The sequence below is a fragment of the Zosterops lateralis genome (genome assembly GCF_965231275.1).
Source record: "Zosterops lateralis genome assembly, chromosome: 4".
In the NCBI taxonomy this organism is placed as follows: domain Eukaryota; kingdom Metazoa; phylum Chordata; class Aves; order Passeriformes; family Zosteropidae; genus Zosterops; species Zosterops lateralis.
In genome coordinates, this window is record NC_139765.1 from 12087513 (window position 1) to 12100993 (window position 13481).

Consider the following 13481-nt stretch of genomic DNA (forward strand, 5'->3'; position numbering starts at 1 on the left):
CTTATATTGCAGCACTCTAAACCACACACAATATTCAAGATGAGGCCAGCCCAGCCCAGAGCAGAGCAGGACAATCCCTCCCTGGCCTGGCCAGTCATGCCGGGCCTGGTTTCCCCAGGACAGGGATGTCCCTCCTGCCTGCCAGGGCACTGCTGGCTCATGTCTGACTGGCCATCAGCCAGGACCCTCAGGACCCTTTCCTCAACACTGCTCTCCAGCCTCTCATTCCCCAGTCTGTCCGTACATCCAGGGCTGTCCCGTTCCAGGTGCAGAATCCAGCCCTTGTCTTTCTTAAACCTCACACAGTTGGTGATTTGCCCAGCCCTGCCGTTTATCCAGGGCTCTCTGCAGGGCCTCTTCACCCTTGAGGGAGTCAACAGCTCCTCCTAGTTTTGTATCATCTGCAAGCTTACTTAGTATCCCTTCCTCTCCTGTTTTCCAACTTTTTATGAGGATTTTTAAGAGAACGAGGCCTAAGATGGTGCCCTGTGAAGGCCACTAGTGGCAGACTGCCAGTCTGCTCTCACCTCAGTTACTGTCATTCTTTGTGCTTGACCCTTAGGCAGGTTGCTCATCTATCACATGATGTGTCAATCCAGCTGTGGGCTCCACACTGAGATAGATTACATCCAAAGCTTTGATTAAATCCAGAAAGATGACATCTACTGATGTTTTTTGATCAGCTGGAGGGTTACCCTAACATAAAAGGAATTTAGTTTTGATAAGCAGGACTTTCCTCTCATGAAGGTATCCTGGCTGTGACCAATGACTGTGTTGTCCTTCAGGTGTTTTTCAATACCTCCCAGAATAATCATCATCTCCATCATTTTACCGGGCACAGGAGTTAGACTGACAGGCCTGTAGCTTCCAGGGCCATCCTTCTTGCCCTCTTTGAAAACTGGGACCTCTCCAGATTCCTAAGACTGTTCAAAAATTATCAAGAGATGCCTCGTGATGATATCACCAGCTCTTTATGTTTCCTCAGATTAATCCCATCACACCCAATAGATTTATAAAGATCCAGCTGGAGCAGCAGTTTCCTCACACCTTCGGAATTAATTCAGAGTTTATCATTCTCATAGTCACAGTCTTCTAGCTCAGGGTGCTGGGACCTCCTTAGTCCATCACCAGTGCTGAAGACAAAGGCAAAGAAAGGATTAAACATCTCTACCTTGTCCATGGCCTTGTTTGTGAGGTGACCATCCTCATCCTGTAACTGATGTCATTTCAGCACTGCTTTTTGCCACTAAAGTATTTTTAAAATTCCCACATTTCTAGTGGCTTCAATTGCAATGGAGCTTTGCCCACACAAATTCTCCCCCTACAGTGGTGGGCAGCATCTCTGTATTCCTTCCACATCACCTGGCCTTGCTTCTGCTGGGCATTCACCTTCCTTTTTTACCTTATCTTCAAAAGAAGATTCCTGTTCAGCCAAGGTGGCCTTCTGCCTCATCTACTTGATTTCCAATTTTTAGGAATTTCCTCTTCCTGTGCTCTCAGGAGCTGGTGCTTAAAAAGTGACCAGCACTGATGGACCCCAGGACCTTCAAAAGCATTTTTCCAGGGAACTTTACTTACTGGTTCCCTGAGCAGCCTGAAGTCTGCTCTTCCTATGTCCAGGATTGAAGTTTTGTTGGCACTTTTCCTCCTGTCGCCAGAGATTTTAAATTCGATGGCTTCATGGTTGCTGTGGCCAAGACAACCACACAAGAGCATCACAAGATCCTCTCTGTTGACAAGCAACAAATCAAGGAGGGCATCTTTCCAAGTCAGCCCTCTTAGTACCTGTACCATGAAGTTACCATCCAAGTGTTTCAGAAATACATAGGGAGTATATGAAAATTGTGTTAAGAAACAGAAAATATTTTCAGAAACAGAAAATATTTTGTTGTGGATATGATGACCATTTCCCCACCTAAATGTATTCCCTGTGTGTCCAGGTCATTGTATTGTAATAATGCATTTGAAATTAACTTCTTATGAAATGAGAAGAGGGAACTAAAACATCCTGGAGCTCTGCCTGTGCCAAATGAAAGCTTCTGTCTGGAAGGTAAAGTGTAAGCAATGTGTGGTTATTGCTCTTTTAGATATGCAATGACTATCAAATAAGAGAAATATGTGTATCAATTTTAATACAACCTTTTTCTAAATGCCATTATTTGCTGAAAAGTACAGTCCTGCCATGCACAAGGGAAGACTGATGTAATTTAGATAAAAATTAATGTGAGCAGGAGTATGTTTCATTGTTTCACAGACAGTGTCACAGCACACTCCTGATTAAACACTCAATTGCAGACCAAAAGAGACAGAGTCATCAATTTTTATTTGAAATTAGTTGTATAAAACAACATATTAACTTCAACGTCTGGTCCTGTCCACCCCCCATCCATTCCTCCTCTCTCAACCACTCCTCCTTTCCCCTGATTTAAAAAGAAAACTTTCCTGCTCACCCCACTAGTCTTCACTAGTGAGTGGTACTGAGCAGTACTGGATATGCTGTTCCAATGTGGTGCCCATGGCGCCAGACAACCATCTGTAGCTCATACTCATCTATCTTCACTGTTTCACGTGTGACTCTTTCTTCAGACAGCAGGAAAATGACCGTGTAAAGGGCGAATTCGAACTCTGGGCTGACACCAATAAAGGTGCTTCCAATTGGCTTGACAGAGCCCTTCCAGCTGAACTGGATGGTCAAGACTTGGTCGTCTTTGTCAGGCTGAAAGAATAAATGAAACAACAGAATAATCTCCAACACAGCTGTGACTGGACAGATAGGATTTCTGATTCCAGAGTTTTGAGAGCTTTGTAAGATTCAGTTATCCTTGGTGTGCCTGAGTGCTATAGCTGGAGCACAATCTTTTCCCTGACCTCTGGAGCATACATGACCATTTATCCCAACTAAGCCTCAGCAGTGTTGCAATTCTGTAAACAGCAGCACTACTTATTTTAAAATAGCTTTTGCAAAAAAAGAAGCTGCAAGATGTTATTATTCATTCTTCTTATATAGTTATGCACTGTATATACTTATTACTGTTCAAAACACTGAGTTTATTATTGCATCATTACACTTGTTTCATTACAACTTTTACCTCTGGATCCATTTGCCTTACTTGCAAAGGCCCCCAAGGCTTGTTCTTACCCTGGTTTTGTTCTTCCGAGCCACATATCCCTTGTAATCAATCTGGTTGTGCTTTTCCTGAAGGTAAAATTGCACCCAGTTGTGCAAACCTAAGATCTCTTTACCATGCCTCGTTTCTCCAACAAAAACATGTTCAAAACCACAAGAATCAGGTCTGTAATGAAGAAAAAAAAAAGAATATATGGGTCTTTTATATGTTTCATAAAGCCATATAATGGTTTGGGTTGGAAGGGATGTTAAAGCTTATCTCATTCTAACCCCCTGCCATGGCCAGGGACACCTTCCAGTATCCCAGATTGCTGCAAGCTCCATCCAGCCTGGCTTTGGACACTTCCAGGGATGGGGCAGCCACAGCTTCTCATGCCAGGACCTCCCTGCCTTCACAGGGAACAATTTCTTCCTCATATCCAATCTAAACCTGCTCTCTGTCAGTCTGAAGCCATTCTGAAGCTGTCTTCCAGTTCTGTGTAGCAGATGGCACTCAGGCTTATATTTACCTAAATCAGCATAGCACAGATTATCAGTGCCCACACCCATCAAACATACCTGTCTCCTTCTTTCCTGGCATAGAGCTGGAACCAGATGTCATAAAGCTGATGTTTGAAATCAACAAGGTTTGGCTTTGCTAGGTTTCTTTTCAGCAGATAGTCATGAGCTAGCTGAAGGATTGAAAACCAAGATACATACAAAATTTACTTTTATATTCAGTGTTTTCAGTGACAACAAAGATATGTGTTACTCACTCCCATGACTTCTGTTGCTAAGATAGCATCAAGGAAACAATTGTTTTCAACTATTTCTTCTGGAGTTACTACTTCTGCTACACCAGTTGATGTCTCATAGTTGTCCAATAAGGAAATAAAGGCTGCAGAAAAAGAGAAACTTTCAGTCTGCTCATATGCCTGATCCAGGCATTGGAGTGCCATCATAAAAAGTCACTATAGAATATTATAGAGAAAGCCATTCCTTTACATGTCAGATTCTACTCTCAGGTATACTGTTAAGCACAGGCCTCAAGGTGACTCAAGGTCAGATCACTGCTGTACTTTTAAAAGATCTTTTTAAAGATAAACAGCTTCCTTATGGAGCCAAGTGCTGAAGTAATAATGACCTTCTACCAAAACAAACCACATCTGACCACCACAATTACAGACACAGGCTTAGGACCTTGAGCTATGCTGGCACAAGGTTTTGTGGGCATTATTTCAGTAGAGGACTAATAGGGCATAAACCTATATCAGATGTCTTGAGCTTGAGAAAAATTAGGGAAGGAAACATACATTCATAGACATGGCTGAAGTATAGCCCCCAACAGAAATGCAAGACCTAGCTGTGGGACTAGTAGTAGTCTAGTACTATCTGAAAGGGCTTGGAACCTGTAAGTAAAGGAGTAAAGATGAATTTGGTGTCTTTTTCAATGCATAGAATCATAGAATGGTTTGGGTTGGAAGAGACTTTTAAGATCATTCAGTTCAAACTCCCTGCCATGGGCAGGGACCCCTTCCACTATCCCAGCTTGCTCAGATCCCCATCCAGCCTGGCCTTGGACACTGCCAGGGATGGGGCAGCCACAGCTTCTCTGGACAAACTGTTCAGCACTGTGTCTCAACTGACCTCACAGGAAAGAATTTCTTTCTAAATTCTAATCCTAACCTCCTCTCTGTCAATGTGAAGCCATTCCCTCTTGTCCTGTCACTCCAAGGTCTTGTCCAGAGTCTCTCTCCATCTTTCCTGTGGGTTCCCTTCAGGTACTATAAGTACCTGAGGTCACCCCAAGGCTTTCTCCTCTCCAGGCTGAACAATCCCAATTCCCTCAGCCTTTCCTCCCAGCAGAGCTGCTCCATCCCTCTGATGCCCTTGGTGTCCCTGCTCTGGCCTGGCTCCAGCAGCTCCCTGTCCTTCCTGTGCTGGGCCCAGGGCTGGATGCAGCCCTGCAGGGGGGTCTCAGCAGAGCGGGGCAGAGGGGCAGAATCCCCTCTCCCCTACTGCCCTGAGGCTCTGGGTCCCAGCACACACGGCTGGGCAGGGCCAGCTCACCCACAGCACCCCCAAGTCCTTGTGCCAGGGCTGCTCCCTCTGCTCATCCCCACCTGGATTGATCCCAGGGGCTGTCCTGACCCAGGTGCAGCATTAGCACCTGGTCTCGCTAAAAACCACGTGAAATTCCTTGGGCCACTTCTCGAGCCTGTGGTGTTTCATCCCTTTTACTTTGTAGTGGAAGAGCCAGAGAATTCAGATTTTGCCTGAAGCACAAAAGGATGTTCCTCCTGAGGCTCAGGTACAGGTAATTTCAAAGCAACTATTACAAAAATTCCCTTCAAATTATATACAACATTATATTTTAGGCAAACATGTCAAAAGCAGCACAGATTTTTATATCACATCCACCATTAACAACAGAATAAGAGGTCTCACTTGCAAAAGTTTTTATGCTCCTCAGGCGTTCCTCATTTACATTGTGAAACAGATGTCTGACTGCGTTGTCCTGGACAGCACTGTCACCTTGCTGCACTGGACTTGCTTTTCCCTAGGGAAAACACCAGAGGAAACAATGTCAGGAGTAAGATGTCTGTCCTTAGAGGAGACAGTACCCACCTTTGTAATAATCAAACCAAACCCTGTAATGCTATCAAGAGTCTTTGCTAGGAATTTTCTTCTTCCTATGAAACAAGAGATGATATTACAGAACTGCCAGCATAAAGAAAAACAACAATCTTTGACAACTGTAAGACCCTGAAATTTCTCTGTTGACTCAGAGATGATTGTAATGGCTCGTGTAATAGTTCAGTTCTGCTCAGTAACCAGCTGTGCTATTATGCTATATACATCACAAATGGTAAACAGAAGTAATGTAGAGCAAGGGCTCCCTCCTACCACAAATAATTAAAAAGGACATTTGGGTACCTTCTGTCTCTGCAGTTTTAAGGAGGCTTTCCTCATAATTTTCAAATTTCTATTTCATAAAAGGCATTCTCAAGCAAAGAAGATAGAAGATGAGTAGCAGCTTGTTAACATGGGCAAGGGGTACCTCAAGCCTTGTTCTGACAAATGGAGAAACCATATGGGGGAAGTTTTCCCCACACACATTTTGGCTGGAGGTAGGTACCACTATTTTGAGTTTATCAGCACCAGGAAATTATCTGTTATAATATGAAGCAGCATTGGAATAAAGTGTTTCAGTAACATCAAAATAAAGTGAGTTCTTGTGTGAGTACAAAACTGGATTGTGAATATTCTGACCTGTTGCAATTTGTGGCCAAAACATATGGTCATGTTTGCACTGCACTGAGCTAGCAAGGAATGAATTGGCTGCTTATGAAATCTCTCATTCCTCCCTCACATTTCACTAGGGCTGGAAGTAACAGTCCTGAAATCTTCACCCACCCCTCTCTGCTACTCTCTGTTCTCTCAGAGAAACTCAGGATTTCTCAAATTCCTCCCTTATTTCCCTAAGAATGACTTGGGACCTATTTCCCTTTCTCCTGAGCAAGCCACCCAGACCATATACACAAGCTGTCATTCCCACACTGAAACACACAGGATGGAGCAGGACATCTCTAGTGCTGCTCAAAGTGTGGTTAACACTGAATTCAGACTATTTCTCAGGGTGTCATCTTGTTGGTCTTGAAAACCTCCAGAGATGGAGGTTTCACAGCTTCTCTGGGCATCCGGTTCCTTTGTTTTTGTTGAATTTTATGGTATTCCTTCCTTAATGTATTCCTCCAGCCTGCCTATGCCCAGTGGAAGAGAAACCTTGCACCTGAGAATACCAGCTTCATCACCACAGTCTGCAGTCATCTGCAAAACTGGACGAATTGCATGCTAGTACCTCCTCCAGCTCACAGATAGAGAGATGAAATATTACAGGACCAAATACAGACACCAGAGAGACTCCATTTGTAACCAAAGAACAGATAAGTGTGAGCCATTTGTGTTCTCTGTACTGTTCCCTCTCCTGAGGGATGCTTTCCTCACTGGATATGACAAAGCACAGGCAACTTTTTAAGCAAAAGACACTTTTGCAGGCACCTTTTCCTGCAGCACCACACTGCCCTTAATCCTGACATGGCAATTGGTTACCTGCACTTCAATGGTGTAGTCTTTCCCAGGTCTAAGGCGGTGAACATCCGCATCCCACATCTCATTGAAAAGCTTAGAAAGTTCATGATTTAAGGCCTTCCTGTCAAGAAATACAGAGAAATACATATGTGTAAAAAAGGCTGCTGTTATTAACACCTGCTGTTATTTCTGCAAGTTACTTCTAGAGTCTTCTAATGCCACTCTATGTTCTGGGTATCGGCCTGTCATAAAGTTTCTCTTTCTCCCCACACCCTCCTGTCAGTGGCACTGTAAAGACCACAACACTTATGGTCCACATTCCTTTTTAAAGAATTCAGGTAACCTGTAAGGAAACCTGAGCCTTCCCTTAGATTGTCAGACAACAAAATTCTTGTTGATAAGTCTTCCTACGGTTTTCCATGTAATGAAACAAAAAGGACAATGGTGGTGCTTCATTCCCAAGTATTCTGTGCACAAACCAGAGGCAAAGCAGGAGATTGTTACCAGCATGCAGCAACACTGCCAAAAGAACAGGAAGCAAAAAATTCTGTCTATGATGTTTTTCTAGCAGCAGTCTTATAAACTCTTCTCTTTTTCCTTCAAGCAAGATTCCACACAGAATGTTTTCCTTTGCCATATGATTATCCCAGCATAAAGGTAGCGCTGACAAAGGGTGAGTAAGGCTCTAAATGCCATGTCTGCATACAATAAAAATCCCTTATGCACTGATCTCTGATGCACACATCTACCCAAGCTGCTTCTTCTCTTATTTTTAATGGAGTCTTGTCCTGCATAATAGTGTACAGTTTTCAGAAGTCTGTCCATTCATCTATCAACAAGATTTAGGAAGAGTTGTGTGTTGGTTTTGCATGGCCTGGTTTTTGGTAGCGTGGGATGGGGGGACACAGAGGTGGCTTCTGAGAGAAGCTGCTAGAAGCTTCTGCTGTGTCCACCAGAGTCAATCCCTGATGCCTCTGAAGATGGACATGCCACTGGCCAAGCCTGGGCTAATTAGAGATGATGGTAATGTCTCTGTGATAATATATGTAAGAAGAAAATCAACACAAAGTGGGCACAGTTCTTTTCCTAACCAGAGAAGAGAAGGAAGTGAGAATATGTGAGGGAAACAACATGGAGACACCAAGGTCAGTGGAGAAGTGGGGAAGGAGGTTCTCCAGGTGCCAGAGCTGAGGTTCTTCTCTAGGCTGTGGTGAAGACCATGGTGAAGCATGGATCCCTGCAGCCCATGGGGATCCACAGGGAATGCAGAGAACCACTCGCAGCCCATGGGGGAGATGCTCATGCTGGAGGGGGTAGATGCCTAGAGGAGGCTGTGATCCAGTGGGAGACCTGGTGGAAAGAGAGGGCCCCTGCTTCCAGGCTGGAGCAGCCTGTCTTTGGAGGACTGCACCCCGTGGAAAGAGAGACTCACGCTGCTGCAGTTTTGGGAGGACTGCTGCTCATGAAATTCTAGCCACACTGGAGAAGTTCACAGAGAACTGTCTCCTGTGGGAGGGACCCCACGGTGTAGCAGAGGAAGGACTCCTCTCCCTGAGCAGCAGAAGACATCTTGTGTCACAAACTGACCAAAACCCCTTACCCTGTCTCCCTGCACTGTTGGTGGGGAAAAGGGAGGGGCTGGGGGAAAAAATATGTTTTAATGGCTTATTTTACTTCTCATTATCCTCCTCTGACTCTGTTAGTAATAAATTCACTTTGTACTTCTAAGTTGAGCCTGTTTTGCCCTTGGAGTGTTTTCTCCCAGTCCTCAACTCATGAACCCTTTGTTAATTTTTTTCTCTCGTCTGCCCAGGTGTGGCAGGGGAGGGTGACTGAATGACTCTGGGTGCCTGGCGTTTGGCCAGTGTCAAACCAGGACAGGTTGTTACTGTGATGAAGAGCCCACAGGAAGCTCCAGTTTCAAGTACATTATGTCCACATTAAGAGGGCATAAGGACAAGAGAGTGGAGAAAAAGAGAAGTGGATTATTTTTTAAATGACCGACAGTGAAATCAGTCGGTTACAAACCAGCACATGCATCAAAGCCTAGAGAAGAACCGCTTGATAATTTTGAATTCTCCTCCTGAAGAGATGTTTTTCCAGAAAAGAAGAAAAGTACAAAAATCTGTCAACAATTGGCATTTCTTTCAAATAGCTCTTGGGGCAACTTGCCATGATTTTAACAACCAGTTCTCCGAGAGTGAACCAAGGCACCTTCAAGCCCAGCTCTGAACCTCTGATTAGTGTTACATCTTCTCCTTCTGTTCTGGCCAGGATGGAGGCAAGTCACTGCATCCTCCTGCCAGTGGCAAATTCCATGATCTCTAGCAGAAAGAGCAAACAAAGATTGTGGCAAGGGCACAAGGGCAGGGCAGATAACTGTAACTACAGCAGCTGCCAAACCTCAGCCCACCTGTAACTGTGGATCTGAGCCGCTGTGTTCCTGAGCGACGCTGGAAGCACTGACAATCCATTTTCCCTTGGGTTCTCTGGTACTTTGGGATAGTTGTGGATGGGAAATCTAAAAGATCACCTGAATTTTTAACTAGGCTTGAACAGATGTCAATACCTGAGAAAAGGAAAAGGATTAAAAATCTAGTGTTTAGGGGCTAAAGGATATGTTTGTTGTCAGAGTTAAACAGGAATGTGAAGGAAGGTTTGTGCTTGGAACAGGTACTTGCATGGATCTCACGATGGAGAAGAAGGAGGCTGTCACAGAGGAGCTTCATTCAGCCCTTGCTCAAACTCCAAGCTCTGCTTGTACAGTAAGTGGGGCTTGTGGTATCACATTGTCAACACTGGCTGGGCAGCCCAAATGAGGCCCCTGCTCAATGTCCCATGGAGCTGCCTCAGAAGCCACCAATGCAGCAGTTTTATTTATTTCCAGACATACTTCCATATTCTTTCTGGAGTCTTACAAAGAGCAAGCCCTTCTCAAAAGAGCTGACAAACCAACACCAAACAGAAAACTGCTCACTTCAGCAGCTCTGCTGAAGGCCCAAGGACAGCACCGGTGAGTTCACAGAACAGTACTGGAGATGATTTTCAAACTTCAAGCCTTTACCTTGGACTGCCCTAATTTTACTGGATCAATTCTGTGCTGCATTCTGGACCCTCCTGCTGTCTGCTCCTCTGCATCAGCTTATCCTGTCTGTTTGAGAACCAGCATATTATGTTTAATAGAGTTTTTACTTTGGAAGGATCTACTGCTGTGGAAGAGGAGTCTGCTACCTCCTGAACATCCAAGGTACGTGGAACATTAAGGAGGGTGTCATTTGGGTTTTATTATAATATTTTGTTCCACAGATACAGTATTTTATATACCTATCTTTTAGTATGTGTGTATTTTGGTTACAGTCATCTATATAGAAGAGATCTGTCATCTCTTCAATACCCACTTGCTCTCAGTCTGCTCTTGGCAGATTTGTCCTGTGTATATAAAGCACTGTAGGGCTCTGTTTGACCTTTCTTCCTTTAGAAATATTGTGAAATATCGCATGAGCTCAGGGTGTCTACTCAGGAGAGGGTTACAGCAAGAGTGTACCTACAGATTTCAATCCTCATTTTTGTTCAATAAATATACTTCTACTAAATGTATTCCTGCATTCAGGAAACTTGTCCAAAAACTGAAATCACTAAATTTTACAAAGTAAAAGCCTTTACTCTCCTTTATTTCTGCTAGGTGCTACCACAATATCATCATAGGCTTTTCCTCTCCTTTTTGTCGTCCTTTTAATTTCCAAACAGAGAGAGCACCTGCTTATGCTGTAACTGAAGACTAAAAGAATATATATATACCCTTGCCAAAGCAAAAAACTTGTCTAGCAACGTACACAGTCATCTTGTAAAAGCTCTTTCTGGACTGGTATTTCTTTAAAAAGGGCCATAAACTTAGCTTACACATACAAGGTGAGACAACTTCAATAAGAATATGCCGAACACTTCATGCAAATCTGTGACACACCAGCATGTAGATAAGGTTGTCCTGGAAAACAGTGTTGCATATTTTCTCCCTGGTTTTCAACACAGTGGCATGGGTGACTCAAAACAGAGATTTTTATCATCAGTTCCCTTCCCTATGGTGAAAGCTCTGAGTTGTTAGATTTATCCTTTCACATAGAATTAATTATTTCTGTGCAAGAAGTCTGGCCAATTGGATTTTGTCCAGTTGGAGCCTTGCTTGAATGTGTTTGTGTGAGCAAAGCACCACCCCAGTAACAGCACTCAGTGTGCACTTTTAAGAGCTGAGAAAACCTGAGGGAGGCTCTTTACAATAGCAACTGATGCACCAGCAGTGTGTTTAGAGCAAAAGAACCTAACATCTCCATTTTATTCTTCATTCTATCCAAAACAATCCTCCAAGAAGAAGACTTTATTGCTGTAAATCAGAAATTACTCAAGACATGAAGAGAATTAAAGGTCAGTGGCAAATAAAGTGACCAAGTCAACAGTGTCAGAGCATGAAAAACAGGTATTGCAAACGGGTCATATGAAACCTTACAAATAAGGTCTGATTGAACACCTTCTCCAAAGTAAATTTACTTTCAGAGATCCTTTCAACAACGTGCAATTTTATACAGCCTTTAATCTTTACATAGAAATGAAAAGGATTTGGAATACCTGATGAGCAGCCATTTACAGGAAGTTTCCAATCATTTAAAAAACTTGGTTCAAATGTTGTGAAATACATGCAAAAGCTCTTATGGCTAACAGAAGATAGAAACAATTGTCTAGATTTTCATTTTACACCAGTGTCTATGCCTTCTATTTGAGTCCAGTGATTTTATGTTTTTTTTTTTTTTTTTTTATTTAAAGCTAGTGGCAGCTGATGTTTGAAGAACTGATTCTAAGTTACCAGCTATGTTTAGGTACAAGCTGATTTTAGCATCACCTTTATTTTAAGCTAATGGTGCAGTGGCCTCACCAATGTTTCACACTGTAGTGAGTCAGTGAAACTGAACAGAAAGAGGAAGAGGGTTCTTGCTCTGCTGCATATATATAATGTTCACCCTTTGACAGACAAATATATCCCATCCCCCCACCCTTCCTGTTAGAGGAGAATTAGTTATGATTGTCTCTTACCCACTTGCCATGCCAGGAAGAAGTTTTTCTCTTGGGAAATATTCTGAGCAGGGAGAAGGCAGCCGGAAGCTCAGAAATGCTCCCTTAGTCCAAGGCACGGAGCTGTGTTTCCCTTTCACTCCTCTTGCCCAATGAGGACTGTCACTCAGCCTGACAGGAAGGCACAGGAGAGGCAGGAGGTGCCAATTCCCACAGGAGTCTAAGGGCAACACCACAACTCACGCTGCTCTCAGCGCAGGAACATTGCAGGAACCTGTAGCAGCTCCTGCTTCACCTTATCTTGAATCACAGGTTATTTGCCAAACGGATTTTATGCCTCTGGATGAAGTTTACGCCCAGAAAGGAGCACTGCAAGTCTGAAAGCCTTGAAATGGACAGGACATTCTAGTCTTGTTATTCTGTATCCATAGAAATATTGATATTCTCTATTATTTGACAATAGAAGGGAAGATGATAATTAATCTGAGATTTAAAAAAAAAAATAATCATAAGCGGGAGAAGAAAAAAAACCCCAACAAATATTTCTCTATTTAGAGCTGAAACTACTAAGTGTGATCTTGTGAATGTTAGGAGGTGTTATAAACAGGAAATGGTTTAGAAAGGCAGAACACTGTATGTACCACTGGAAGCAAGTGGTGGTCAGTGCTGGTAGGTGCAGGTACCCACTCCAGTGCCTGGCCTGGGAAGCTTGCATTCATTATGTGGCTAAATCAACCTTCAGGTGGTTTAAACCTTATTGTTGCTTGGTTGGTACTTGTAACAGTTTCTTCTTCATCATAATTAATTTCTGAAAAGCATAGCTTTAGGTCTAAACTAGATATATGTACATAGAGAAGCCAGAATGGCTTAATGCTAGCTACCAGTCATACAAATGATTCTGCACTTCTGGTCCATGTAGCCCTTCAAAGAATCAATTTAGGGCCAAATAAAGCTCCTGGTGATGAAGACATGCAGCCCACTTAAAACACTTAAAAGTGAAGCTTCCTTCTAACACTGGTAGGGGAAATTAAAGTATCTCAAAATAGAATATCCTTAATTTTAACAGAATTTTTTTTTATCATCTTTGGTTAGTATTTGTTGCAGTTCAGGATAAATAAGGTAAATTACAAAAATCCAGCGCCCTGGATTTGTCAACTGCCCCAGGAATTCTTCTTCTGTGCTTTCATGTAATACAAAAGCCAGTGGGCATATTCTGTCTATA

At 43.2% G+C, this 13481-nt stretch overlaps 1 protein-coding gene across 1 annotated transcript; it reads right to left on the reverse strand.

The window, feature by feature from the left end:
* Nucleotides 1-2443: 2443 nt before the first annotated feature.
* On the reverse strand, nt 2444-12913 carry LOC310908990 (poly(U)-specific endoribonuclease-like). The gene is made up of 7 exons (XM_083860489.1): nt 12281-12913; nt 7220-7319; nt 5555-5666; nt 3883-4004; nt 3686-3798; nt 3140-3293; nt 2444-2716 (listed from the first exon to the last, which is right to left on the reverse strand). The coding sequence occupies exons 1-7, from the start codon at nt 12289-12291 to the stop codon at nt 2465-2467; spliced, it is 864 nt and encodes a 287-aa protein (XP_083716615.1). The 5' UTR covers nt 12292-12913; the 3' UTR covers nt 2444-2464.
* Between the last annotated feature and the right edge of the window lie 568 nt (nt 12914-13481).